This window comes from Thunnus albacares, chromosome 3 (assembly GCF_914725855.1).
Source record: "Thunnus albacares chromosome 3, fThuAlb1.1, whole genome shotgun sequence".
NCBI classification, from domain to species: domain Eukaryota; kingdom Metazoa; phylum Chordata; class Actinopteri; order Scombriformes; family Scombridae; genus Thunnus; species Thunnus albacares.
This window is the reverse complement of record NC_058108.1, coordinates 12859526-12885012: the sequence shown is the minus strand read 5'-3', so window position 1 is coordinate 12885012 and position 25487 is coordinate 12859526. Positions and strand designations below refer to the sequence as shown.

Here is a 25487-nt window from a genome sequence, read left to right as displayed (position 1 = left end):
TCAAAATTGTACTTAAGTACAGTACTTGAGTAAATGTACTTCCACCACTGGGTTGCAGCAAAGTGCAGCGGTCGTCTAGTGAAGGCACAAACAAAACATCCTTTGGCAGCAGGTTGGACAAGTGGTTATCAAGCCTGTCCGGCACTAAAGTTTCAGAGGTTTTATTCCCTTAACAGTCAAGTGTGCATCCATTAACAACTATGTGATCTGTTTCAAGTCACCAAATTTCACCAAATGTGTGTCCTTTAATCACCAGAGAACATTCTAGATACATTTGGCCATATGCTGGTATGAATGTGAAATTACAGGCCCATCAGTTAAAAGGGCTCCATTATGCAACATGTTCATGGATTATTCATCAACATTTGCCGGTCATCAACATGTGGTAAACAAACATCACGTTAACGCAGGAGGCCGCATGCCTTATCTGCTGACAAGCTCTCCAGCAAATGTGATATGCAAAACTCCTGCATTAGCAGGAAACCAGGGGTGGGGGTGGGTAATCGGTTCTACCAGCTGCGTTGCTCTACGCTGGGAAACAGCTTGCTCTCCCGTTTCAACCCGTTTCCCCTCTCTTCTTCAATCATTAATTGGCTAAAGAGTGAGTCAACTGAGCAAACAATTTACAGACCATGCTATTAGCATGGTTCCGGTAGGACATAGGCGTGAAAGCTGATGACAGCTCAGAAAAACTGAATGGTCCTATTTAATTATTGAAGGTGCATCTAAAATTTTAGCTGGTAAATGTTAGAGGTGATTTGTCAAAGTAGAGATGGTGGACTGATGGAGGGAAGATGTGGTTGGTTGGAGAAGAATGAGGAGCTGAGTGTAAGAGAGGAGATTTGTGCTGTGTCAGATAAGGGGAATTAGAGGATTCGGGCCTCTCAAGTCATAATCTCCTCTTATGACTATAACTGCTTTTTGTCTTGTCAAGTAAACAAACTGCATGAGTGAGTGAATTACGTCGTCCACTGAAACATTGAAGGACTTTATAAAGTAATGTTTCAACTGACTATAACTCTTTGTCAGGTGAAACTTCTGTTTTCTGAAAATCTGTTTTCAATAAAACTGTATGAATCTTTATTTCTCTTGCAATTTCACAAGTCAAACTTCAGTGAGTACGGTGAAAAGACCAGACACACTAGAATACCGGGATTAAAGAAAAAAAAAAGACCCATGACTTTCACCACAGAATCATGCAGCAGGAAGGGACTATTAAAAAAATATTTAATGCTTTCATTATCTAAGAAGCAAGCAAATTTTAATTAGCTGCTGACCTTGTTCTCTTTGTTACAAATCAATAACATTTGACATTTAAAATCCTAATTAAAAGTGCTGGATTCCCAGTTAGTCTGATGTTAACAGTGGTGAACTTGGGATGAATGTTCTGATTAAGTCATCTCTGATGATGCTCTCTGCAAAAAAAAAATAGAAATACCACCTTATGGATGTATGCCTCCGCCAGGAGGCATACATCCATAAGCTACAAATTCTAAAACGTGGATGCCTCACACACATCTTCAACCCGGCAGCACAGAAGATCTAAACAATCACCACAGTTTCATGGTGGGAACCCAGGATTAGTGTCATTGATTCAGTATCTGACCAAATGTGAAATATATCATCCATATCATCTATTAACACAGCTTTCATGTCAGAATAGTATGTATGACATGAATGAAACCAGCACCACACACTGAACTGCACTCATTTCAAACTGGACTGTGATGTAGGTGTATAACCAGAGCTGAAGAGGAGTGTGTGATCTAAATCACAGTAAGAATATTTTAGTTCAGTATCATTCAGGAGAAGCAAGAAGCCGAGCTGTTTTTAAAGCAACCGAGACAAGTCCAACCTAAGTCTCATGTCAAACTGAGACAATTCAAATCAAATCCTGAGTCAGTCGAGACAAATCAAATCTCAAGTCACTCAAACAAGAGTCAAGTGCAAGTAACGTTTCAAGTCTGCTGAAACAAGTTCAAGTGATGTTTCACGTCAGTTGAAACAAATTAAGTCTCAAGTCAATTGAGACAAGTTCAGGTCAACTCTTCAGTCAATTGAGACAAATCAAAGTCAAATTTTAAGGCAGCCGAGACAAGTTAAAGTTGGTAGATGTAAATCAAGTTCAAGTTAAGTTTCAAGGCAGTGGAGATAGGTCAAGTCAATTGAGACAAGTCCAAATTAAGTCTAGTCAATTGTAAAAGTCCAAGTCAACTCTCAAGTTGATCAAGACACATTAAAGTCAACTGAGACAGGTCCCAAGTTAAGTCTCAAGTCATTAAAATTAAAATGATACAGTATTTGAACAAGCACCTTTTGAAGCTTTGTAAATGGTGTATTTAAAGGTGAGACCAAATTCTTTCAATGCTGATGTCCAATAATTAAATATTGAAATTGTGTAGGCATAGAAGGCGTGCTTGTTGCTGTCTTATTCTTTGTTGTTAACATTAATATGTATGGATTTTACCAGTCGAAACTTGAGGCTTTAAAGTTTTTGCTTTAAAGTCTCAAGTCAAGTATTTCAGTAGTCAAGGCTAAAGCAAGTCTCAGCAGTCAAGCACAAGTTATATCCTAATTTTTATCAATGAAGTCTGACTTGAGCCAAGCGTAAAACCTAAAATCAACAGCTCTTGCTTATTAACAGACTTCTAAAGATGACACAGAAGGTCTGAGGTGGTTGCAGTGCTTGACTGAATTGTCTCTATTTCTGTTTCAGTTATCTGCCTTGGGATTATAGTGTGGCTGAAAGTCTGTTTGTTCCCATATGTTGGCTGTCAGAGTGTTTTTTTTTAATAAATATGACACCAGTGTTTGCTCAGTTGACTTCAGGTCTGCAGATACACAGTAACCAACACCACAGGAGTGTGTTGCAGTGCCACGCAGACAGCCCAGTGCATTACCTGGTGGAAGAGAAGTCTATTGCATTATGTTGTAAATCAAGCCCTGTTGTTTTTTATTGCAGTCCAGTAGGGAGTCTCATTGCAGAGATGCTGCTCGTTTGAAGGTAACTGAGGGGACAATTGGTGTTGGTGGTAGGAAATTTTGCCTCAGGATTAGGATGGGTGGTGAACTATAGTGGTTATTACGGCTCCTTAAGTTACGGAAGCCTCTTTGCTCTGCTCTGCTCTGTTCTGCTGAGCCTGGGGGAGTCATTGGCGCTTAACTGCATTTGCACAAAAGTAATGGCCTTTTGGAGGAGGAAAATACTGGTGGGAGGGTGGGGAATGTGTGCTGGAAACAGATCTTTTTCACTGCATAACCAGGTAGTGAGAAAGTACTGACATATGGATATTGAGACAAAAAGTCAATTATAACACCCCCCATTACATTACATTGAGGAAATTAGTTGATACTCATCTTCGAAATGACTTATAATGAGAACAGTAGTGAAAAAACTTCAAGTCCTGGATCCTGAACATTGTAAGCAACAACTAAAAGAGTAAAACACCCAAACAACAGCTCCAACAATTCCTGAGCTCCTCCTAGAACATTTGTGCGTAGCTTAAGACACTCAAACATGTGCACTACATACCTTGTAGGCGATGCTGTTAAGGACCTTCATGGCCAGATCAGACACTTCAGGAAAAGGGTCTGCAGCAAGATGTAGCAGCACTCTCCAGATTTGAGTGTAAACACTGTTGAAGGACACACCTGGAAAAGATACACAAAGGAAATAAGCGGGTTCAATAGTTTTAAAATTTTCTCCAAATAAAATTCAGTTTTAGATGATAAACACTAACCACTAAATCCAGATACACACATATACGGCACTCAAGGGCACATACACCTCACTCTGGTGTAACTCTCATCTGAGTTCATTACCACAGCACAGATAAGTGGTAATGCACAATCATCTCATTAGCATCATGCTACCCGCCCCGGTCATTTTCCTCTGGATGAGTTGAGGTGTGTGTGTGCGCACACACACACTCACACAGTACAAACAGTTGGCTCTTCTCATCCATTGGAGCTTCATTGCTGTCAACAATCACTGTTATCATGAACACAAATGGACAAAGTCTCTCCTGCTGTCAGGTGGTTTTGTTCATCTGTCACTACTCTTATCTTCGGCATTGTCTGTGGAGAAAGGTGACAATCTTCGCAATTTCACTCTTCAGGTTGTTTATCGTTTAAACTTGTGATTTTTAACTCTCCGTCTCCTCTTTGTTGTGCTTGTCTGCTAATTTACCATCTACCTTCATCTCCTGTCATTTTTTCTTGAGAGTTGCTTCCTGAAGTGTCGTCGACATCAGATTGTTTGTTGTGCATCTCTTTGTGTTAGCAGCAACCTCCTTCTCTTCCACACACCCTCCCTCATTCTGGACTTTTACTTGCTTTAACACATTGCCTCTGCAGTTCACCCAGCCTCCTTCCCTGCTGCTGTGCCTTTTTTTACTTGTTTTTTTTCCCTCCCTTCTTTGCATCCCTATGTCTGTCAGCTCCAATCTGTTGTCTTTCTTTTCTCCCTCTGTGTCAGCCATAGGGACACTGAGTGGTAATAGCCTCCAAACTGTTGCTGTTTCTAACTTTAACCCCACTTTCTGTTTCAACCTCTCTGTCCTTCTCCTACTCTCAACCAAGCAGGTGATCCTATAAACTTGACCTCTGAGGATGACCGCTCTTCATTTTATCTCCCAACATCTCTGCTTCCTTCCCAACTTTTCCATGAGGCAAACAGGCTGAACTCCTTAGGGTACTGTGGAGAAGTTAGAATGACTGAGGCCTGGACCGCTGCTCAGACTGATCTCCAGAGAACCCCAGGAGAGTTCAATGGTCCCACACTTCAAAGATGTGAGACCAAGGAGGGATGATCCAAAGAAAGGAGAGGAGGAGGATGAAGTGCTACAGCTAGGGGAGACAGAAGGGATACGATACAGAACAAGGAGGAAGGTGGAAAAGGTGAGGAGCAGAGAGGCCAGTGGGAGGAAAGAAAGAGAGAGAGAAGGATTAGACATTTCAGTAGCCTGTGTGCTCTGAAATAGGGACAAAGATTGGTCAAAAAGAAGAAAACGGAGGAGGAGGAACACAGAGAAAGAAAAAAAGAGGAAACCAGGAGAAGAATGAAAGGGAAAATGGGAAAGAGGTGAAAAGATAGAGGGAAATAGTGACTGAGGGAGAGAAAGTGAGTGAGAGAGTTGAAGAGGTGATTAGGCTGTAGCCTGAGGGGCAGGATATGATTAGTGATAGCTAGCCTGCACAGTAGCTGCTGCAGTAAACAGCCAGTTGATAAATGTGAAATATGGTTTCTCTCCCATTTAACCGCCGCACCACATCACGGGTGCACACAAATTACCACTGCATCGCCTCAACGTAGTGCACATGAGGGAACGTGGTGGTGGATATTATTCACTGGCTGTACACTGCACCAGTGCCTTGTCCTGATGTGACACTTGTGTCACTTGAAGACTTGCACAGAGAGAGCAGTGAGTGAAATGGATGTACAGTAGTAAAGATGTTAACCATTGGCTAAATGAACCACTGCATCATGGTTTTATGGCCTCCTCAATTCTGGTGATGACATAAAATACTTTTAACACTGCATAGTGATTTTTGGAGCTTCAAATGGTCGAGGCATAAAAAATGCATCAGAACATTTGAAAGCAGAGAAGAAATTCCTCTGTGAGGCATATTTTAAATACATTTCACAGGGAGCTGTAAGCAGTGTAAGCTGCGCCAAATCATATCTGTGGTGCTTTTTAAATGTGAGAGTGCCTCAAATACACTGACGCAGGTAGACGTGAATCTAAACCTTTGATGTGATAAAATATAAATGTCAACGCAGATATAGAAAATGTCTGAGTAAGGCACAGTGCAACCTTAAGACACCTTTATCTGGCATTTATATCAAGACACAGCCAGTCCACCTCTTTGGTCTAGAGTAAAATATCTTAAGAAATACTGACAATTTGTTGAGATATTTAACAAATACTGGATGGACTGCTATTAAATTTTGCACTGACATTCATGTTCCTCAGGGGATGAACTAATGACTTTATCCCTTGATTTTTCCTCTAGGCAACCCTGGTTAACATTTTTGGTTTTAAATGAAGTGTCTCAACAACTGTTGGACTGCTGGTTAGTATGGGAGTATGGGAGGAGTCCCACCAGAGGTACAGAGGAGCGAGAGTGTTGTATAATCATTTTAATATGATTATGTGTCATGTTACTCCGATGTTGAGTTTTACTGTCCTTTTTTTTTAAGCCATGCTAGTGGATGGCCAATGTTGGCCAGTTGATCTACCACTTAAGTCCAGACCCAAATATCTCAACTTTGGAAAAAAAAAAAAATTGCTTGTTCCCAAGAGAACAAATCTTAATGACCTTGACATCCCCTGACTCTTTCTCTAGCGCCACCATTAAGTTGACATTTTTGGCTTTAAAGGACCAGTGTGTAAGATTTAATGGCACCAGCGGAACGGACTTTGGTTGCAATCAACCTCACCGCTAGATGCCACTAAATCTTACACACTGGTCCTGGACAACTATTAGATGGATTGTCATCAAATTTGGTAGATATGCTGATGGCTGACGATGAACTGACTTTTATCATCTGGTGTCATATCTCAATATCTACAAGATGAACTGTGACACAATCGTCATCGTCAGGTCAAAATTTCAATTTCTCTAATACTTTGGTTGATAAACAAATACCTAGAATACAAATTCCCTTAGTCTCAACTGTACTTTGTATTTAGTACTAATTAGCAAATGTTAGCATGGTAACACTGAACTAAGATGATAAACATGATAAACATTATATCTGCTAAATATTAGCATGTTAGCATTGTCTTTGGAGCATGTTAACATGACTACCTCTACCATACCAATCACCACAATTTACATTTTTACTTTTACTTCATCATAAACAAAGACCAGAAACAAACTCTGAACGTCAACTTTTATCCAGCCTCACGGAGACACCAGCGTGGCTATGGCGTCTAACTAATTCATTCAGGCAAAATATAGTAAGAGGGCAAACACAAACAAAGAAAAGAATGAATTTTTACAAAGTAAATCAATAAATCACTATTGCAACTCTGCCTCAACTCCCACACAGTTTTGTTATCCTGCTGATTTCTTGTAGGCTAGTGCCCAGTGGTAACAGCATTTAGCATTTATGGTTTCAATTCGTTTTAAACTGCTACGCTATAATACACAGAACCCTCTACCTGTCAACATTTTTTCTAGTTTGGTTTGCAATGTTAAAACATAGATGAGATAAAACTGAGAATGTATGTTGTTTGCCAGAAAGAGAAAAACAAGTTACAGTAATACATTTTAAAGCAAGATGAAAAACAAGCTCCCAAGGGTCTTTTTGAAAACAACTTCAAACCAAACAAAAGATAGAAGCAAATGAGTGAACAACTGAAAAGTCAGAAATGACAAGTGAAGTCTCAGCTGAGTTAGATAACTGAATGTAAGTGATGACAGAAATGTAAATGTCAACAGAACATGGAATTCAATTCGGTACTCTGTACAGGTACTCTGTATTTCAGCCCGTCTATATGCGCCTGTACAGCATACTAGAAAATATCCATTCATTTGCTCTGCCCTGCTTGTTTATACATGCAGCACACTGCGAGGTGGGAGTTATAAACAAGCGCTGGGAGGCTGGGACTCTTTTCAGCCATGGTGGGGGCACAGCTTAGTGGGCGAGGGGCCAATATGTCTTTTAACCTGTTTACATGGGGACCTCACACCAGCATTAAGTGCCCCGAAGCAGCTTGAAAAAGGTTTAACTGAACATCGAATGCTAAGTTTGTCAGATTAAAAGGTAATGAGAGCAAGTGCTGTGCCAGGCGTTTTTTTTGTTGTTGTTGTGGGCTTTTTTTCCCATGGTACCTGTGTCCCAAAAAAATACTACTAGAACAGATGGACAACAAGGATGAATAGTTTAGACGGAGTTTGATTAACTCTGGATCCATGATAAATCCCAGATTAGAGGATGACTTGATATGTCTTCCCAGAGAGGGAAAAGGGCAGACAAAAAATATGATCACCTTTGGCCACTACTGTCTCTGTGTGAGTAAAATGAAAATGAGGTGCGTATATGAGTTTATCCCCATTGTGACGACCCCTGATGTCATCTGTGTTTGGCCTTGGGATTTACCTGTCTGCTCTGTTTCTGCAGGTGCTCGTTAGGGCAACTGGCGACACCTGAGGGCCCACGGTGTGGCCAGGTGATTAACATGAACATAGCTGAGGCAGCTCTGTCTCACTCTCCTCTGACTGCTGCTGTGTGCAGCTCTCTGCTCTCCCCTCCTTACTTCTTTAATTTGGTTTAATAAAGCTTCTTTTGTTAAATGTTGACATAGTGTATTTCTCTTTTGTTGTGGCCACTTGAGCCACGTCATAATAAATGGGGGCTCATCCATTAGGGTTAGATTGTTAAAAAGTTTCTTCTGTGCCTCAGGTAGCAGTTGGGTGCATGGTGTGACTACGCAGCTGTTGAGGTGATTTGGTCCAGTTGTGTGCTGGATTTTGGTCTTTGGTTAAGCTCTAGTTTTGCTCTGGTTTGTTGGTTTTGGGAGATACACCATGTGTTTATTCTCTCTAATTGTTTTTTGACTTGGGTTGGTTTGTTGTGTGCCGTTCAGAAGGTAAGTGTTACTGTTTTGACATGCTTTTATACAGAGTACTCCCAGTTAGGCTGTAGTGTCGTTTCCCCTTGGGTTGCGTCCATTTGTTTTATTTTTTTTTGTAGTGTTGTGGTGACGTGGTTAGCGTCAGCCGTTTTCGGACAGCTGTCTTAGGGGCACGTCTGCATGATTTTGTGGGGTTGCCTGCTAGCAGGTCACTTCACAAGTCCGCTGGTTTTCAGTGTGTTAATACCTGCCACAAGCCACGTGAAGACTTTGGGTGAGTTTTTAGTAAGTTTTTGTTATGTAGTTCAGAAATTCTGTTGGGGGTTGTCATTAGCCCAAGTGCTTAATTTGGCAGTGATACTGTCTGTTTCGGTAATTTGTAATTATGGCTTCCTTGTTGGGGTTTTTTGAGATGCTTATGGTGGCATTTTTGAATAGTTCTAAGAAGGAGCAGTTAGAAAAAATCGCTGACCATTATGGCATTGTTGTTGCAGAGAAAAGTCAGAAAGATGAAATTAGAAAAGCAGTTTTGTTGTCTCTGTTTGAACAAGGTGTGTTACAGAAGAGCAAGTTTTGTCCAGTCGCAGTGGAGCTAGCGCCAGTGCTGGTGTCTGCGCCAGCAGTTGTGCAGACAGCTGGTTTGACTTTTGAGTCAAACCAAGCTTTCTCCAGGGGGGTCTAGTACAGAGGATTCTGCTTCTGTTGGTTCTGCCCCAGGTGGTGTTGATGTTGTTGTGTTTGGTGTCGAAGTTTAATGAGCGAGACCATGACACTTTTTTCACTCTTTTTGAACGTGTTGCAGATGGAAAAAATTGGCCAGATTCAGACAGAGTACTAATGCTTCAGTGCGCCCTCACTGGGAGAGCTCAGGAGGCGTATTCTGCTATACGTGCTGAGGATGATTTGGATTAAGATACGGTGAAGTCAGCTGTACTAAAAGCATACGAGTTGGTCCCTGAAGCATTTTGCCAGAAATTCAGGAATTGGGTAAAGGGCGATAAGCAAACAAATGTGGAGTCTGTCCGTGATTTGGTGTCTAACTTTAAGCATTGGTGCTCAACTGCGAAAGCTGATACTTTTGTATAGCTTTGTGAATTGACTGTGTTGTAACAGTTTAAAGACACTATCCCTCAGTGCAATTCTACCTATTTAAGTGAGCAAAACCCTCCACCGCGATTAAAGCAGCTGAATTGGCTGATGATTTTGTGTTGATACATAAGGGCAGTTTTTCAGAGACGTGCTCTTGGGGTGACTGAAAAAAATGGGGATGACAACTGTGGTAACTCCCCTGGTGGTGCAAAATTTTTGCTTGGTTCCTTGCGTAAGTCTGCTTTTACGGGGCGACGTGAGGGTGCCAGAGTGTGTAATTACCGCCATGGGGAAGATCATTGGAAGGACCATTGACTGCTGTTGAAGTCAAGAGCTAAGAGGCATCACTGTCGCCTCCGCATCATTCACTTTCACGCAGTTTGCCATTGTATGCTCCAACTATGCTATGTTCTACAGTTTTGGAGCAGAGACCGTTGTGTGTGGATTTGAGTTCTGGTTCTGGCCTGATTCCCAAAACTGGTTCTGGTTTTGAGCTGTTTGTCGGCAATGCTGTTGTGTTCTTGGTTGGTAGTGAGAAGCGTGTACCAATTAAACTGTTGCGTGACACAGGTACTAAGCACTCATTTATTGTGGTGCTGCCTCTTTCACCCACTACAGAAACAGAGGATTTTGTACTGATGAGGGGTATGGAGCTAGGCTTAATGCCAATGCCATGCCATTATATTGTGCTGGATTGTGAGCTGGTACAGGACATTGTTCCTGTTAGGATGCACCCCATGTTGCCACTTGATGATGTGGGTATGATTTTGGGCAACAACCTGGCTGGTAGTGCTATGTGGGCCGATGTGCTGCAGTCTCCTGTGATTATTTCCAAACCACTAGAGTCTGGGGAGCTGGAAAAGAGTGGTCAGAGTGATCCAGGATTTTTTCCAGCCTGCGCCATGATGCGTGCACAGAGCCCTTATGTGTCTGCTCCACACCCGCCTGATCCAGGTGTTTGCTCAGCCTGCGATGTGACATGCGTGTGTTTGCAGATCCTGAGGTCCCTACTGTGTGTTTGGACGGTGAGAGGGACCTGAAATCTCCTGATTCTGATGTTCCTGTCACATGCGGTAGGCTAAACGAGAATTGTTTAGCCTACCGTCCTTTAGCTACTGGCCAAACTTTTTTTCCAGCTGGGGTTGGGTAGTTGGCCCCAGTTGAATAATGGAGGGATTTTTTTGTTCTTTTTGTAAATTCTTTCCTTTTTGTGATTAGTTTGGTTTTTGATTTAGTTTCCTATTTCATCCTGTGTTTTGATTGCCCTTACCTCACCTGTACTCTTAATTTTCTTCTCAAGTATCAGGGTTGATCAGAATGGGTGGGGGTAAGTGGTGGTCCAAGGACAGGATGAAGGTTATGTGTGGATACTTTGTGGGTTTTTTTTCTTTGGTTTGGTTTAGTAATGTTGCTGTAGTTTTGTTATGTTTTACTTTTTTGAACCTTACAACACTCACATGCACATTTTAAACCCATGCACACCATACACCACTGATACTACTGAAATCTACACCTTAATTATATTTAGTTACTTCTTTAATTTGGCTTAATTTGGGTCGATAAAGCTTCTTTTGTTAAACATTGACATGGTATGTTTTCCTTTAGTTGTGGCCACTTGAACCAAGTCATAACACCACACAGATTTACACAGTAGATTGTGTTAAAAATTAAAATCTAAGAGCTGAGGAAATTGTTCTGTTACTCAGAAGACAGATATGAGGCTGAGTTCGACTGAGTCAGGTACACCTAAAATAAAGTGGCATTCATTTAGCAGCAAATCAAAGAAAACAGGCTGAAAAGGACATTTCATTACAGTACCTGAACCTACTTTCATGCCAAGTCAAATTCATTGTTCTCTAGAGCTCAATTTACTTTTCCATTCAATTTTCCATTTCAACTCATTTTCCACTGTGGCGTGCAAAAGGCACACACTGGGATGTGACAGGGCGGCTGGGAGATTACAAGAGGTTTGTAACTTGAAATGCAACAATAACACAAAAAGAAAGAGAGGGAGAAAAAAAGGGAATCCCCTGTTTCACTTTCCTCTTTCCTGTGGAGGTGGGAGTGAGTTAATGGTTTTCCTGCTTGCACACAAACTGGCTGTCAGGACATATGGTGGAGCCTGCCAATCACCTAAGAGCAGGGTTAAGTGAGCGGGTTCCAGTTTAGTGTGTACCAGGAAAAGCACTTTAATGCCCTCAGGTGTCTCACGGGGTCTATCCTGTCACCTCCTCTGCTCTGCTGTCCTTTACACATCTGCAAACCTTTTTTACACTTGTTCTATTTTTAGACTGGGAGCTTTCTCCTCCATCCCTGCACTCGTTTGAGGGGCTTCACCATCTCTAGGGGTGGCCTGAGGTCTCCTCACTGGTGCTATCACAGTCTCCTAGTCATTTATTTCCCTCTATTTTTTTTCTCAAGTTTCGTCCTCTTGAGAGTGTTTGTTCATGAGAAGTCTGCTTCTGTGTCCAAGTGTGCAACACAGTCCCTGCCACTGTGTGCAGCCTGCAGCAGCATCTACATCACTCATGCTGCTACTAGCCTCTACATGCATACTCATAGAACATATATACAAAATTAATAACATGATGATATTCTAAATACATGTTTAATTCCAAACAGGTCCACGCTGTTTCAAAAACAGCCCAGCCTCTAAATTGTGGCAGCAGGTTCAACAGTAAAATTGATTATGGAAAATTACTGTTATCTCCCTTAAAGCTACATTAATCAGTTTTTTGGCCACAGAGAAAGATTAGCATTGATTTGAGGTCATGTTTCTGGCCACCTGATGACTGTAAATCTAATATTTACTCTCCTTTTTTGATCTGGCTTGGTCTCCACCAATCCCTGATAAAATATCTTCTTTTAAAATATCTTCCTTTTAGCTGCTAAATGCTCCACTATGTTCACCAGCTAGTCACTGATGTTGTCTGCTGATTTGCTGGAAACAGCAAAATAGCAGCAGTTGATGAGAGTGATCTAAACAGTAAATAAATAAAGCAGTAGAAAACAAAACAACAGGCAAAAGAGGCTATTAAGCTCTGCAGAGTTGCGATGATTCTCTGTGGGGTTGTCACTATGAGCTACTACTTTTTATATTACACGTTTTGATTTGACCCATTTGGTTATATAAACAAATTACTAGTGCAGCTAGATTGTATTCATGCAATTAATTTATTTGCATGGTTTAAGCAGCCATAATGTTGGGGGACTAGAAGAAGATAGAATAAAAAAAAAAAGAATGGTCAAAATCGAAGCAGCAGAAGCAGCAATATCCTGACTTTTAGACCCTAGTATGGGTCAAACGTCCAGCAACTCAGCAGTGTCTCTATGCCTGGTAAATGACCACAGAAGATATTACACAAACTTATTCGAATTATACAACTGTTTTCACAAGCTATGTAGTACTTCACATGATTAGTAGACTGAACCTAATGTGAAAAATTGGTGGAGTTCTCCTTTAAAATGAATGCATAAACAGCAATGAAAAAAAGTATTTTGGAATGGAACACATAGACCACATCGTCCTGTCTGATGCTCAGCAGTAGTCCTACAGAACAGGCATGGCAGAGCTGCAGTACCACTGACAGGTTGTTACCTATGAGGGAGTTGAGGGAAGAATAAGAGGACACTCGTCTCATTTTGTCGATGGTCTCGAAGGACAGGATGTACTCGTCATTGTCAGGGCTCCCCAGGGTGCTGCTGGCACTGCTGCTGGTACTCAAGTTACCAGGAGAGAAGGCTGCTGGTCCACCTGGATGAAGGGAAATCACACATAGACACAAAAGCTTTACACTCAGATCCAATCAGCGAAAAAATCATGAGCACCATAAATGTAATATGAGCTAAGTGGAAAAATAAGAGGCTCTTATTTTGTTTAGAAAGCACTTAAGCTGCTGTAAAAGTGCTGTATAAATAAAGTTTATCATTGTTATTATTGATGTAAAACGAAAAAGACAAAGCCAATGGCCAAATCAGCAGCCAATAAGGTGTGAGATGTGTAAACTGTGTAAGCAGTCCGCATACTTGGAGGCTGCACACCAACACAGGAAGTTGCCTATAACTTCATTTCAGCTGTCAGGCTCAGTCATCTCCTGTGTTAACTCTTTTTATTACCAAACATTACTCTGACTCATACAAACCCAAGCGCCATGCATCCTCCAAACCGACTGCAGGCTGAAATGTGGAAATGGAGATTGGAGGAGAATGAAAATACGCTCTGCTCTGTGCTTATTGATGATAAACACTGCTGCATATTGGAATGAGCACTGTGAATATGAATTAGAAATGGTGTCAGCAGTAGGTTACGCGCTTCACCAAGTGCCAGTGATTTAGCTCCACTCAGGACTTATGAATTACTCAGTCTGGCGGTGGTAGACAGAGGGCAGGGCAGGCAGTTAGCTTTGGTTGTCTGAATCACAGAGCAGTGACACAAACAGCAGGTCAAGAACTCAGTGGGGATGGCAGGTCATGTGCTCCCAAAGCTATGGACATAGATGTTTGGGTGACATGATTACAACTTGAATTATTACATGATTGTTTTGGTTGATATTAGGATTATCAATAATAATAATATCATAATTACACATATATTGTAAAAAAACAAAATTGTTTCATTGTAGTTGAACATCATAAACTGACAGTAAACCTCCTTCACACTTCAACAAAACCTGGAAATTATACTTCCTTCAAATATTTACCTCATAACAAATCTGACCTTTTTCACAAAATCAGCATGTCCTCTTAAAAGCTTGTTATATAGAGAATTTAATTATACTTGTACATTTTCTGAAGTCAAAGTGCCCTTTTTTTTCTTTCTCTCCTCCGTTAACACAGTATGTTTGTGTTTAAACTACTGCTATGGCCTATTTTTCCAACACTGATTTTTTCAAGGAATATTTAGATTAAATCACAGAGAGGTGTGGTGAAAATAAAGCAAAAACATCAGTTTTTGGTGCTCATCATTTTACAGTATATGCAAGCTTCTTTTTAAAAATGTTTAAAGAACATTTTGCCTGGGTGCCAATCCCCTTCCCTTGAAGTACTGAAGTTCTTTGAGAAATTTACAATGTAATGCAAAGTCAAGAGGTTGTGATATATAGCAGAAGAAGCTAGCAAAGTTCAGTAAAAGGAACTGTGTTCCTGCACATGCCAGTGTTGTCTGCTGTACAAGCAACTTCTTTCCCTAGAGTTACAATTTTATCACTGTTATTACTCTTTGGATCTGATTCTAAACAAACTATGGTAGCCATCGCCTTCGGGGCAAAGGAACATGTCACCCAGTGCAGCAGTGTGACTCAATAACGTGTTTTTAATAGTTTTTGGACAACAACAGAGGTCTACAGCATAGAGGAATAAATATATCAGTCTTTGGATACACACACAATTTCTTGTAAATATGATGAGTTCATTGTTGGTTTGGCTCTGCACGAGATTGTTGACAGTAAGAAAAATATAGAAAATTGCCAGCCAAATCCTTTAAAGGCCCCCTCCAGACATGTTTTAAGACATATAAAAAAAGACACACAGTGTTATATTATATACAGTATACTGTATACAATACAACTTCAGCTGGGTGCTATAGGTGTCATCAGGTCTCTACGTTTCCTGTTCATGACGTGGAGTGTTTATACCCTCCCTGTTCAAACTACTGTATTTGAGCTTGTCCCACAGTTCAGCACCATGGACAACGCCATGGACAGCGCCCAGTCCTCACTGGTGATCCTGCCCCTGCAGGTTGAAGTGAGGTCTGCACATCTGCTAAAATGATCTGGGTTGAGCTGTGACAAAAGAGCTCAGCTCAGCAGCATGTTTGTTGTCCCTGTTCCCTCCCTGGGTTTTGTTTAACAATGTGGATGAATATCAAATAAACTGGTAGCCCTGGTATGGGTCTTGAACTTGCATCATGTTGGTGTCTAAAGCCAGAATGGAAATTATGAATTTTGACAGTGCCACTGCACTAAGACTGTGAGGCAGATATCTAGAGTTCCATGGCAGAGAAACCACCACCAGGCCAATGAGAACCCCCACCAGGCTAAAAAAATCTTTTTTTTTTACTGCCAAAAATAACTCCAAATATCCATTAATGTGGAAATCAATAATCACATGCATTTGGGAGCCTCTGTGCGACACTGTTCCAAAACGTGAGTCAACCTCTGTGTTGTTGCCTGGGAAACTCTTGATGTGACAGAGTGCCACTGATATCAGAGTCCTTTTAAAATTACTGCAGAGCGAGAGTGTGTGGGATGCAGGTTAGCTAACGTGAGCATGGCACCGCCTAAAAAGAGAAAAAGTTCTAACGCAGGTGACAGACAAACAAATATATTAATGTTTTTCTCCAAAACTCTGGAGCCAAGTAAAAATGCAGAAGGGGGAGAAGTGAGAGGGGCCGCTTTTTTTTATGCAATAAATGCCATTTATTAAGTCATCCTCTCCTTGTGACCACTTTGTTTTAAGTTTTGAATATGCTGAGCAAACAAAAATTTGAATGCAAATATAAATTGCAGATTGCCTGCTGCGCAACCAAAGCTGAGCGCGCGAATATGCCGTCCTGCGCGCCTCGTCTCTTTAGGATTTTTTTGGTGCGTACCACCAGGCCTGAAAAAAATTCTAGGGGAAACACTGAAATGTTCTCTGTGTTTTAGAATTTATCCACAATAAACGTTTGAGTAAAAGACATGTACTGTTCTGGCATCAGTGAGATAAATGAACAGGTTACCTACACAGCTATGACTGGTGCATTGTGACAAAGATGATGAGCATTTTCCAGAGAGCTGGATTGGAATAAATATCAACAAACCACAAACTTAATTATTATCTCTGCTTGACAAACTGGTCACAGGCTCTCTGCTGCTTGTGAAGCCTCTTATTAATGTTCACTGAGTCTGTCTCAGGAATAATAATGATTGAATGAAGAAGTTAGCCTGAGGACTGTTACATCCACACACCACAGCTGATGTAAAGAAAGAAAACCTAATGAAATGTGTTGCTGGACTCTTCTTTGATTAACTTCTTTCATTCAGCTGAGCAAATCTTCATGTTTGTCTTCATTCAATCCTCCTACAGATTCATCTAAATTTCTGTTTCATCTTGTTTATCTCTCTCTCTCATCTGCCTTATTTTGTCTCTCACTCCATTTCCCAGCACTCTCTCCCGCCTACCCTCTTCGTTGAGGTTGAGGTTCTGCAGGCTCTTGTTCAGGTTGCGGGCAGTGGTAGCAGCTCGGATGTTGGTGTAGGAGTTGACTGATCGCAGGCGTGGGATTGCCGGGCTGTCCCTCACTGGAGTCAGATTACCAGGCTCTGGATGTAAACACAGGAGGACATACGTCAGGGTAGAGCCTCAATAATCAAAAGCCAATAAAAATGTCTTCATTTTTTTATTTAACCTTTATTTAACCAGGAAAAGTCTCATTGAGATTAAGAATCTCTTTTACAAGACCATCCTGGCCAACACAGGCAACAGCACAATTGACAGGGTTGCAGACATAAAAAAACATAACAATTTAAAAAGAAAATAAAGAATCATAAATCATAAATATTAAAATATTCATCACTATTCATTGAAGTAATCAACATCAGGGATCAAACAGGGGCAATATAAGTCAGCCAAAACATCTACAGCCAGATGTGCCTCCAAATCATTTAGAATTACTTTAAATGCATCCAGTGAGACCATTTCTCGAAGATTCAAGATTCATGCTCAAACACCCTTTTTCCCCACTTCAGTACCAGCTTTAGGGACAGATTATTAGGAATAAGACCTGGGAGAGAAGACAATAACTTCTCATACTTTTCTGAAGGATGTAGATCTGTAGGTAAGATGGAAGAAGACCAAGAATCACCTTATAAATAAGAATATGCCAATGGTTAAGTCTACGGGTGGACAAGTCAGACCACCCAACCCGAGCATACAAAGAGCAATGGTGAATAAGAGCTTTCAGATTTGTAATAAACGCCAGTGCTCCATGGTAAACAGTATCCAGCACGTGTAGGCATTACAAAGATGCATGCGTGTAAATAACGTCACCATAATCCAGCACGCACATAAAGGTGGCAGCAACAAGTCTCCTTTTGGCATCTAAGGAAAAGCAAGACTTATTTCTAAAAAAAAAAAAAAAAAAACATCCCAAAGAATGTTAAGTCACAAAGTTAAACATACTTATTCCAGCTTGAGTTTGCTAAAATCAAAGATGACTTCCAATCAGCTTTCTAGATTCACTGATGTAACTTTTTTCAATCATTATTACTGACTTTACTTTCAGATTTTCTGATAGTGTTGTTACTTTCCATATATATGCACTGAAAAAGAGCTAAATGTTAGATGAATAACAAAAACACAAATGTGAAGTACACATAAACACATAAAAAAAAATCTAAAATCTACATGCCCGGGTTCACTGTCAGTCAATTCACTTGCAACAACACTTATTCACCTCCTTTCATGCCTTAAAGCCAAATTACCTCAGTCATCTCAATTATTACACTCTTCACCTCACTAAGAGCACGTCACTGTTGACTCTGCATTTCATTAGCACTGACAGGACAAATTCAGCTAAACTGTTCTAGTTAGTGTCAGTGTTGATCAGCCTCAGTTGGTGAGTTTGCTGCTGAAAGAGTGCTGTGTTTTTTTGTGTATCACTGTTCCGACCCCTTTGAGTCTATACTGGCTAGTTCATGTTTAGCTATGCTAACAGAACTACCTGAAATCAAGCCCCCAGGAAAAGGTCAGGATCACCATAACTACATCCTCCACATGTCAGGCTGAGAAGTGCTCTCCTTTGGCAGGAGGATGGCAACCACAGTGGTGGCACCGAGACATCTGTAGCTTACTCTCTGCAACATTTCAGAGAGGGTAAAGGTCATTTATATAAGTGAACCAGCATCTGCTGAGGGTTTGTTCGGTCAGTCACTTAATGTTATTCAGGTGAAGTTTGAGCTGAGGAGGAAGCAACATCATTCGAAGATGTGATTTTCAGTCCAAACACACCATTAATGCCCACAGGCCTGCTGCTACACCACTGCCTCCAACTAAGAAGGCAGCACAGTCTGCAAGTTTAGTGAAGTGAAGCAGCAACCTCCCAGTCAAATCTCACACCGCTCAGCTTGGGGATGCTTTCTGTCATGTGGTGACACACATGGACTACAGGAACTTTCTAAGGTCTGCATTACAGGGCAGAGCCTACGAATACTTGGTGCTACTGTTTGGCCTGTCACTATCCCCCATACCTTTACTAAATATGTTGAGGAGGTGTTAGCTCCTCTCCAGGAGAAAGGTGTCCACATTTTAGCATATCTGGACTATTTTGCTCCGATCACACCGGTGATGGCGCAACTGTCGCTGGTTCTGTCGTATGTTCAGGCCCTGGGATTCTCAGTGAATTTGCAGAAAAGATTGCCGACTTCAAGTCAGCATCTGTAATTTCTTGGGCTGGAAACCATTTTCACTTTCCAGAAGAACACATCTGTCAGAGCACAGAGTGACTGCATTTTGCCACTGCCTTGTTCATTTTCAGTTGGGATGCAAATTGCGTTTCTGGATGATTTTACAGCTGCTGGGCATGATGGCATTGATGATCATGTTGGTGCAGCTCGGACTGTTAATATGTGAGCATTTAAATGCTGGACTCAATCTCACTGGCTGTGTGTGTTGCATCACCTCCAGAGGAGGATGTAGGTAACCATGTCTTGCATGTCAGCTTTCTTCATGTGGGGGGAACCAAGGTTACTATGCCAGGGCTCTCCCATTGGCAGGGTGTATTTTCGCAAGGTGGTATCAACAGATGCCTCCCTCAGGGGGTGGGGGTTCTGTGCCTTTGTGGGGGGAGTGTGGATGCTTGTACAGTGCAAGTTTCATACCCACTATCAGGAGCTACCGGCTACCTTCTTAGCTCTAAAACATTTCTGTCCGGTTCTAACAGGCCAGCATGTTCTGATCAGGACAGTAGTAGACAGCTATGGTTTCCTACATACACATGTAAGGAAGGACTCGCTTTCTTCCCTAGTTGAAGCTGTCTCACTCTCTGTTACTGTGTTGCAGTGTTCAGTTTCTGTCTCTCAGAGCCACCCACAGCCCAGGCTGTCTGAACCTGGGAGTGGACCTTCTCTCCAGCAGGGGCCCTCTTTTGAGAGAGTGGAGGTTACAGGCACTGGTGATGGCTCAAACATGGGATCTTTTTGGCAGGACAGTAATGGAACTCTAGGGAAAATGTCTTCTACCACTGTTTTCATAAGAGGGACAACTATGTGTCTCTGGGAATGGATGTGTAGCACATTCTTTGTGGTCCTCCATTTGAGCCAGTTGAGTCTGTAGATGTAAAGTTTCTTTAATACAAGACTGCACTGTTACTCGCTTTGGCTTCTGCAAAGCAGGTGGGCAACGTTCATGCTTTTTTGCGCACATTACTATTGTAACCCAGTTCACTTTGGATGGTTCTGGGTTGTTATCAAATCATCTGCTTTTACCTCGTGAACAAAGGTGTCTTTGGTCAGACGTGATATACAATACTTCATTTGTTGTACCTTGTTCCTCTCCTTCAGGGAAAAGAAGTTATAACATTTCAACAAGTAAATCTAAACTGTGTGTGTGTTGTTTGTGTGTGTGTGTCTACCTGCAGTGTTGGCTGGTGACGGCACTGTGTAGTTCTTCTCCTCTTCTATAAACTGCAGGGCAACTGTACAGAAGTTGCTTTCATATTGGACCACCAGGTGACTCAGTGCTACCACCAGCTCCTACCAAACACACACAGAAACACTTCATTAAAACTTTATAAACTTTAAGTTTTATTAATATTTTCAATATTTATAATGTGACAAAGGAGCAATAACAATCTAATCCAAATGTTTCTACTGTGTCTTTCTTGCTAGTTTGATAAAATCAAAGGACAAGCCTGGAAACTGTTAAAAAAGATCAATCTAAACACATAATCCCCCCAGCAATTTTTGTTCCCAGCCAAAAAAGCCAAAAGCCAAAAAACCCCCTACCTAATGGGGGAAATGTTTTTTCAAGAGATCTTCCACAAAGACCTTGGATTGGTGGTTTTAGTCAGATTTACCCATAAACTGTATTATTCTGATCTTCCTCAGTTATTGTATTTCCAGGCATAATTCTCTCTTTCATTTACTCTCGATATAGACTGCCAAATGATTCTTAGAGTTCTTTTTCTATTGTATGTAACATGATATTACAAGTTTCTCTAAATATATTAACTAAAATAGATCACTGTTAGATATAGTTATCTCCAACTTGGAGATATTTGAAGATTTTTTTTTTTTCAAGGTCAAATGTATTTGAGAGGTGTTGAAACATGTTTGCTTATTTAAATATCAGATGCATATAATGACATAGTAAACTGCATGTGCTTTGTGTGTGTGTGTGAGTGTTTGTGTGCTGCAGTGACCTTGCGGACCACAGGACTGCCATCATTGATGAGCTGGGCAAGCATCATGGCTACATTGTGGTCGATGGTGGTGGAGTGGTCCGTCCTCTCAGCAGAGTTTCCCACAAATGTTCCCAGAGCAAAGACAGCTGCACATCTCACCTGCAGCAGGACAGTTACAGCATGAATATAATAACACTATCAACTCACTTTACTCTTGGCTTAAAACAGATGTTGAGCTGATGAAATTTAAAACGCAAGGTTGAAGCTTTTTGAAGCAGTTGGATACTTTTTCCGTCTGATCTCTTTTCATTGGTGCAAAGCTCTGTCAGTGTGTGGCCCATTTCCTTGAAAAACCAAATATTTGCTTGCCAGACTTATTTAAAAATGTTCTGTTTTGTGCGACCAGAGGGCGAGAGTTTTAAATGGTAATTATGGTGTGATTTTCTCTCTATGTATCACCATAAAATACACTGGAGATGATCGGTGCCGTGTGCTACGGTGAGCTGCTTTTTGCCAGTAAATCTCATTATGTTGTCTGCCCACTTGATTGGATGTTTAATCCAAACTTACTATCATGTGGAAGGCATTTTCCATGAGGGATTGGATTCACTAACTGAACCAAATTGCAGCACAGAAATGACTATTTGGGTGTATTGTTTGTCATGGCAACAGAAAACATTTTATTGCCAGCATCAGGATGCATCATCAAAGCTTGTGAAGCAGCTTTAGTGTTGCTACAGCTCACAGATGTTACTTTGATATAGTTTGCTTCGCTCCAATTAAAATGATCAGCTCAGACATTTCAGATGAACATAATGTCATTTTCTTTCTAAAATCTGGAATGAAAATATGTCATAAAACCACGGTGACTTGAAAGCAAATTAGAATACATCTGTCTCCTTCAAATAGTAGCACATAGAGAGCATGGAGAGAATAGAACAGCCCCTCAGTTAATTCTACATCTGCATCAAGATGAGTTGATTCAAATCTATGGTATTTTTTAAAGCCATAATTAGTGATGGTGTTGTATTGCATTGCTTTATATTAAAACACAAACCCAATACAAATCCATGGGACTTTTTGAGTATTTTTGGTTTACTGCAAACATCCTCAATGACCACAAAGTTCAATCAACACCCCTCTGGCAAGTTATTTCTCCATTAAAATGGTATTAAAGTTTTAGTGGATTTCAAAAATTAATTTAACCCCCAGGCCACGAGGGCGCCCTGAACATTATCAGCTTTACTAAAGTAGTACTTGTTGACGGGTTGTTGCATTGATTAAACTTCACAGGTGTTTATTATATCGTGTCCAGCTCATGCACATACAGTATTTTGCCAACACTTAGCTAACCAACATCAAAATTTACTGAAAAAGACAACTGTAGAAGTGCTATCTTGCTACAACTGTTAAATAAATCACAGACAGAAAATACATATTAAAATATGCATCAATGAAATATTGTTTTTTCCTACTTTAAAAAACAAAAATCATGAAAGTTTTAATTCTCATAAGATTCAAATTTCTTTTTCAAGAGAAAACTAACAAATGAGGCAGCAAAAAAGAAGTGTTACCACAATGAATAGACTACAAACAAGATAAACAGAACTAGAAAACTGTGACACACTGCACACAAGAGTATGAACAGTATCCAAGGTAAACAAATTGGTGCTGGCGGGCGGACGAGGAGGCCACACATTTCTCCGTTCTCTGTTTAGCGTCATTAACTGATACACTGTAGTCTGCACTGTGCATTTACTGTCAGACAACTTTCTGCTAACCTTTTCCTCTGCTCCGCTCGCAGTCACCGTCACTTTTGACGCTCGCTCTCTCGCTTGACCACTCACTTGCTTACACTCTGCCATATTCCTTAAAAAGGAGTTATGCTACCTGCAGTTTCCCAGGCAACGACACAGACGTTGACTCAAGTTTCGAAACAGCGCTGCTCAGAGGCTCCCAAACGCTATTGATTTCCAAATGAATGGATTGGCATTTAAAAAAATATTTTTTGGCCTAGTGAGGGTTCTCGTTGGTCTGGCGGCCCACCAGGCCTGTACTATTATAGGAGGAAACACTGGACATCTTAGTGCTGTCCTCCATCAGACTTGTGCTGACACCTAATTAAAACTCTCTCACTGATGTCTTTCACTTTCTGTTCCTGTTCTACTACATATCTCTCTCTTCACTCATCTCTACGAGGCTCTGGGGGAATACACTTACTGTAAAGACACACACACACACACACACACACACACACACACACACACACTGTAGATACATTGTGAGGTGTCTTGATCATACACTAGAGAAGAACTTTAAAAAGCTGTCATTTATCTGTAAATATGCTATTTCTCAAAAATTTGAAGCAGTTGATTATGATCAGTCTCTAGTGGTCTTGAAGAACAAACACTGAAATTGCCTGATGTAAAACAAATTAACAGCTTGTAAGTGTAGCAGTATTTGTGTGTGTGTGTGTGTGTGTGCGTGCGCATGTGTGGGCACCGACAGTTGTGCCTGCAGACCCCAATTTCAACCCTATATGGCCGAAGCAGCTGTCTGTCCAAGGGAAGGAGGATGTTGCTGCTGGAAACAGATGTTCCTAGTGTGTGCATGTGTGTGTGTTTGTGTGCATGCATATTTGTGAAGTGTGAGAGTGAGGGCACAAAGTGTGTGGGTGAGCTTCAGGGCAAACTCTGTCTCACTGTCCCTCTGGTCCACACACGACCCAGTCAGATGCTGACCATCCTGCTTTAACACAGTGGGTCCCTAACTGTTCAAACCTGTGTGGATCTGTTCCATGTAAAGCCACAGAATATCACCGTATTCTATCAACGCATTATCATTCCTAAAGAATTAAGAAACTATGTTTTAATACCTTAATGACTAATATAAGGACATTAAATGCATTCTAGCTACATTCAACCTTAGGTTTAGTCCGGATGTCTCCTTCTTTTAGGACTCTATACTTCTTATACAGATGAGAAAAAATATTGTATAATCAAGAGACATTTGGCACAATCAAACAAATTTTTAAAAAAACCTGCCAGTGAGGTAGGCAACAATGAGGCCATTACGAAAAACAATCTGACTTTAAAAACTAAGTTTTAAAAAACAACAACACAGATATTGGCAATGAAACTTCAAAATGTCAAGAGAGTTTGTTGAAATTACATTTTTTATCCTTAAATCTAAATGATTTCAGGAGACATTGATGATACAATTTAAGGAAGATGTGACATTTTCTGCTTCTTTTTCAGATAAAGACAAAAAGACATTTGCAATTGCTGATTTTGTCTACCCTATTTCACGTCTTCTACTAACAGATATTCTGGATGAGTGTGACAACAATATAATCCACTTTTTGGACTTGTTTTTGTCAGCTTTAAGCTAAAAGGTCTATTAAAAAAAACAAAACAAATAAGTTTGAAACATTTGATAATCTAATGGTGCTTGACAAGATAATTTATTTTAAATTATTCTAAAATAAAGATTATGACTGACTTTTTTAAAATTGTTCTTTTAGCAGTGCAGGATTTGGAAAAGGATCAAAAACATCTTATAGTTTTTCAAATGTATGAGAACACTGCTATCCACGTCTCACCTCGGGGATGGGATCTGACAGCAGGGTGTAGAGCTTCTCGTGGGCACTGTCCCGGACTCCGCACCAGCGTGCCGGGTCGAAGTTCTGCCAGATGCGGCCCAGGCAAATGGCCACCCACTGGCGGAGCAGGGGGTGGGGGTCTGACAGCTGCTCCAGACAGTTGGCTATTAGGTTGCCCTGCAGACAGGCCTCCTGGTGGAGGGGGAAGAGGGTGAGAGGAGAGTGAAGAAGGAGAAGTGATGCAGAATGATGATGTGAGATGTTCACTTGTTCAGATGTACACTTGGACTTTTAGGTTTAAAGGGGGGATACCCTTGGATGAGTACATTCGGGAAATTTAAGATTTTAAGGACTGTGAGGTATGAGGTAATAACAGTGAAAAAGTCATTTGTGTTCACAGAGTTTGTCCTGATGTGTACAGTTGACACCGAACATGAAACTGTAGTAATCAGCACTGACCTGCCAGTACTTCATATTTAATAAAGTAACAATATCTGCTTCATAAATGAGTCGAACCGTCCTGAGCAGCACAGAGGCTCCCAGCTTGGAGCAGTCTTGTAACTCATTAGCCAGTTAATCACCACTGACCTGTAACCTCACGTTGTATGATGGACAAAAGGATTACGAGCTTTGCAGCAGTATGACTTATTCCTTTGAACCCCTTCAGCCCAATTCAAATCTTTTTTTTTTCTTTTTGTGAACAAAAGGTAATTGGTTTGAGGTTTGAAACTGTGTAAGGTTAGATGGAAAAAACTGGTATCACAATCTTTACAATCCTTTTTTTTTGGTTTGATTTATTGATTCTCTGCAGAGCATTAATGAGTACTCTCTC

General features: G+C 40.9%; 1 protein-coding gene and 1 long non-coding RNA gene across 4 annotated transcripts in view; both read right to left on the bottom strand.

Annotated features, from left to right (window-relative positions):
• Positions 1-25487, bottom strand: part of rptor (regulatory associated protein of MTOR, complex 1) — a 179034-nt gene that overhangs the window by 35137 nt on the left and 118410 nt on the right. For all 3 annotated transcript variants that reach the window (XM_044346469.1, XM_044346470.1, XM_044346471.1), the window contains exons 17-22: positions 24656-24847; positions 21073-21213; positions 20284-20404; positions 16835-16975; positions 13273-13428; positions 3533-3651 (exon numbers count right to left, since the gene is read on the bottom strand). In XM_044346469.1, coding sequence (XP_044202404.1) covers positions 3533-3651; positions 13273-13428; positions 16835-16975; positions 20284-20404; positions 21073-21213; positions 24656-24847 — 870 coding nt within the window. The remainder of the gene's footprint in view (positions 1-3532; positions 3652-13272; positions 13429-16834; positions 16976-20283; positions 20405-21072; positions 21214-24655; positions 24848-25487) is intronic.
• LOC122979212 lies at positions 6582-11177 on the bottom strand. Its single transcript, XR_006402819.1, has 3 exons — positions 11167-11177; positions 8760-8761; positions 6582-7041 (listed from the first exon to the last, which is right to left on the bottom strand). It is a non-coding gene; the product is annotated as an uncharacterized LOC122979212 (long non-coding RNA).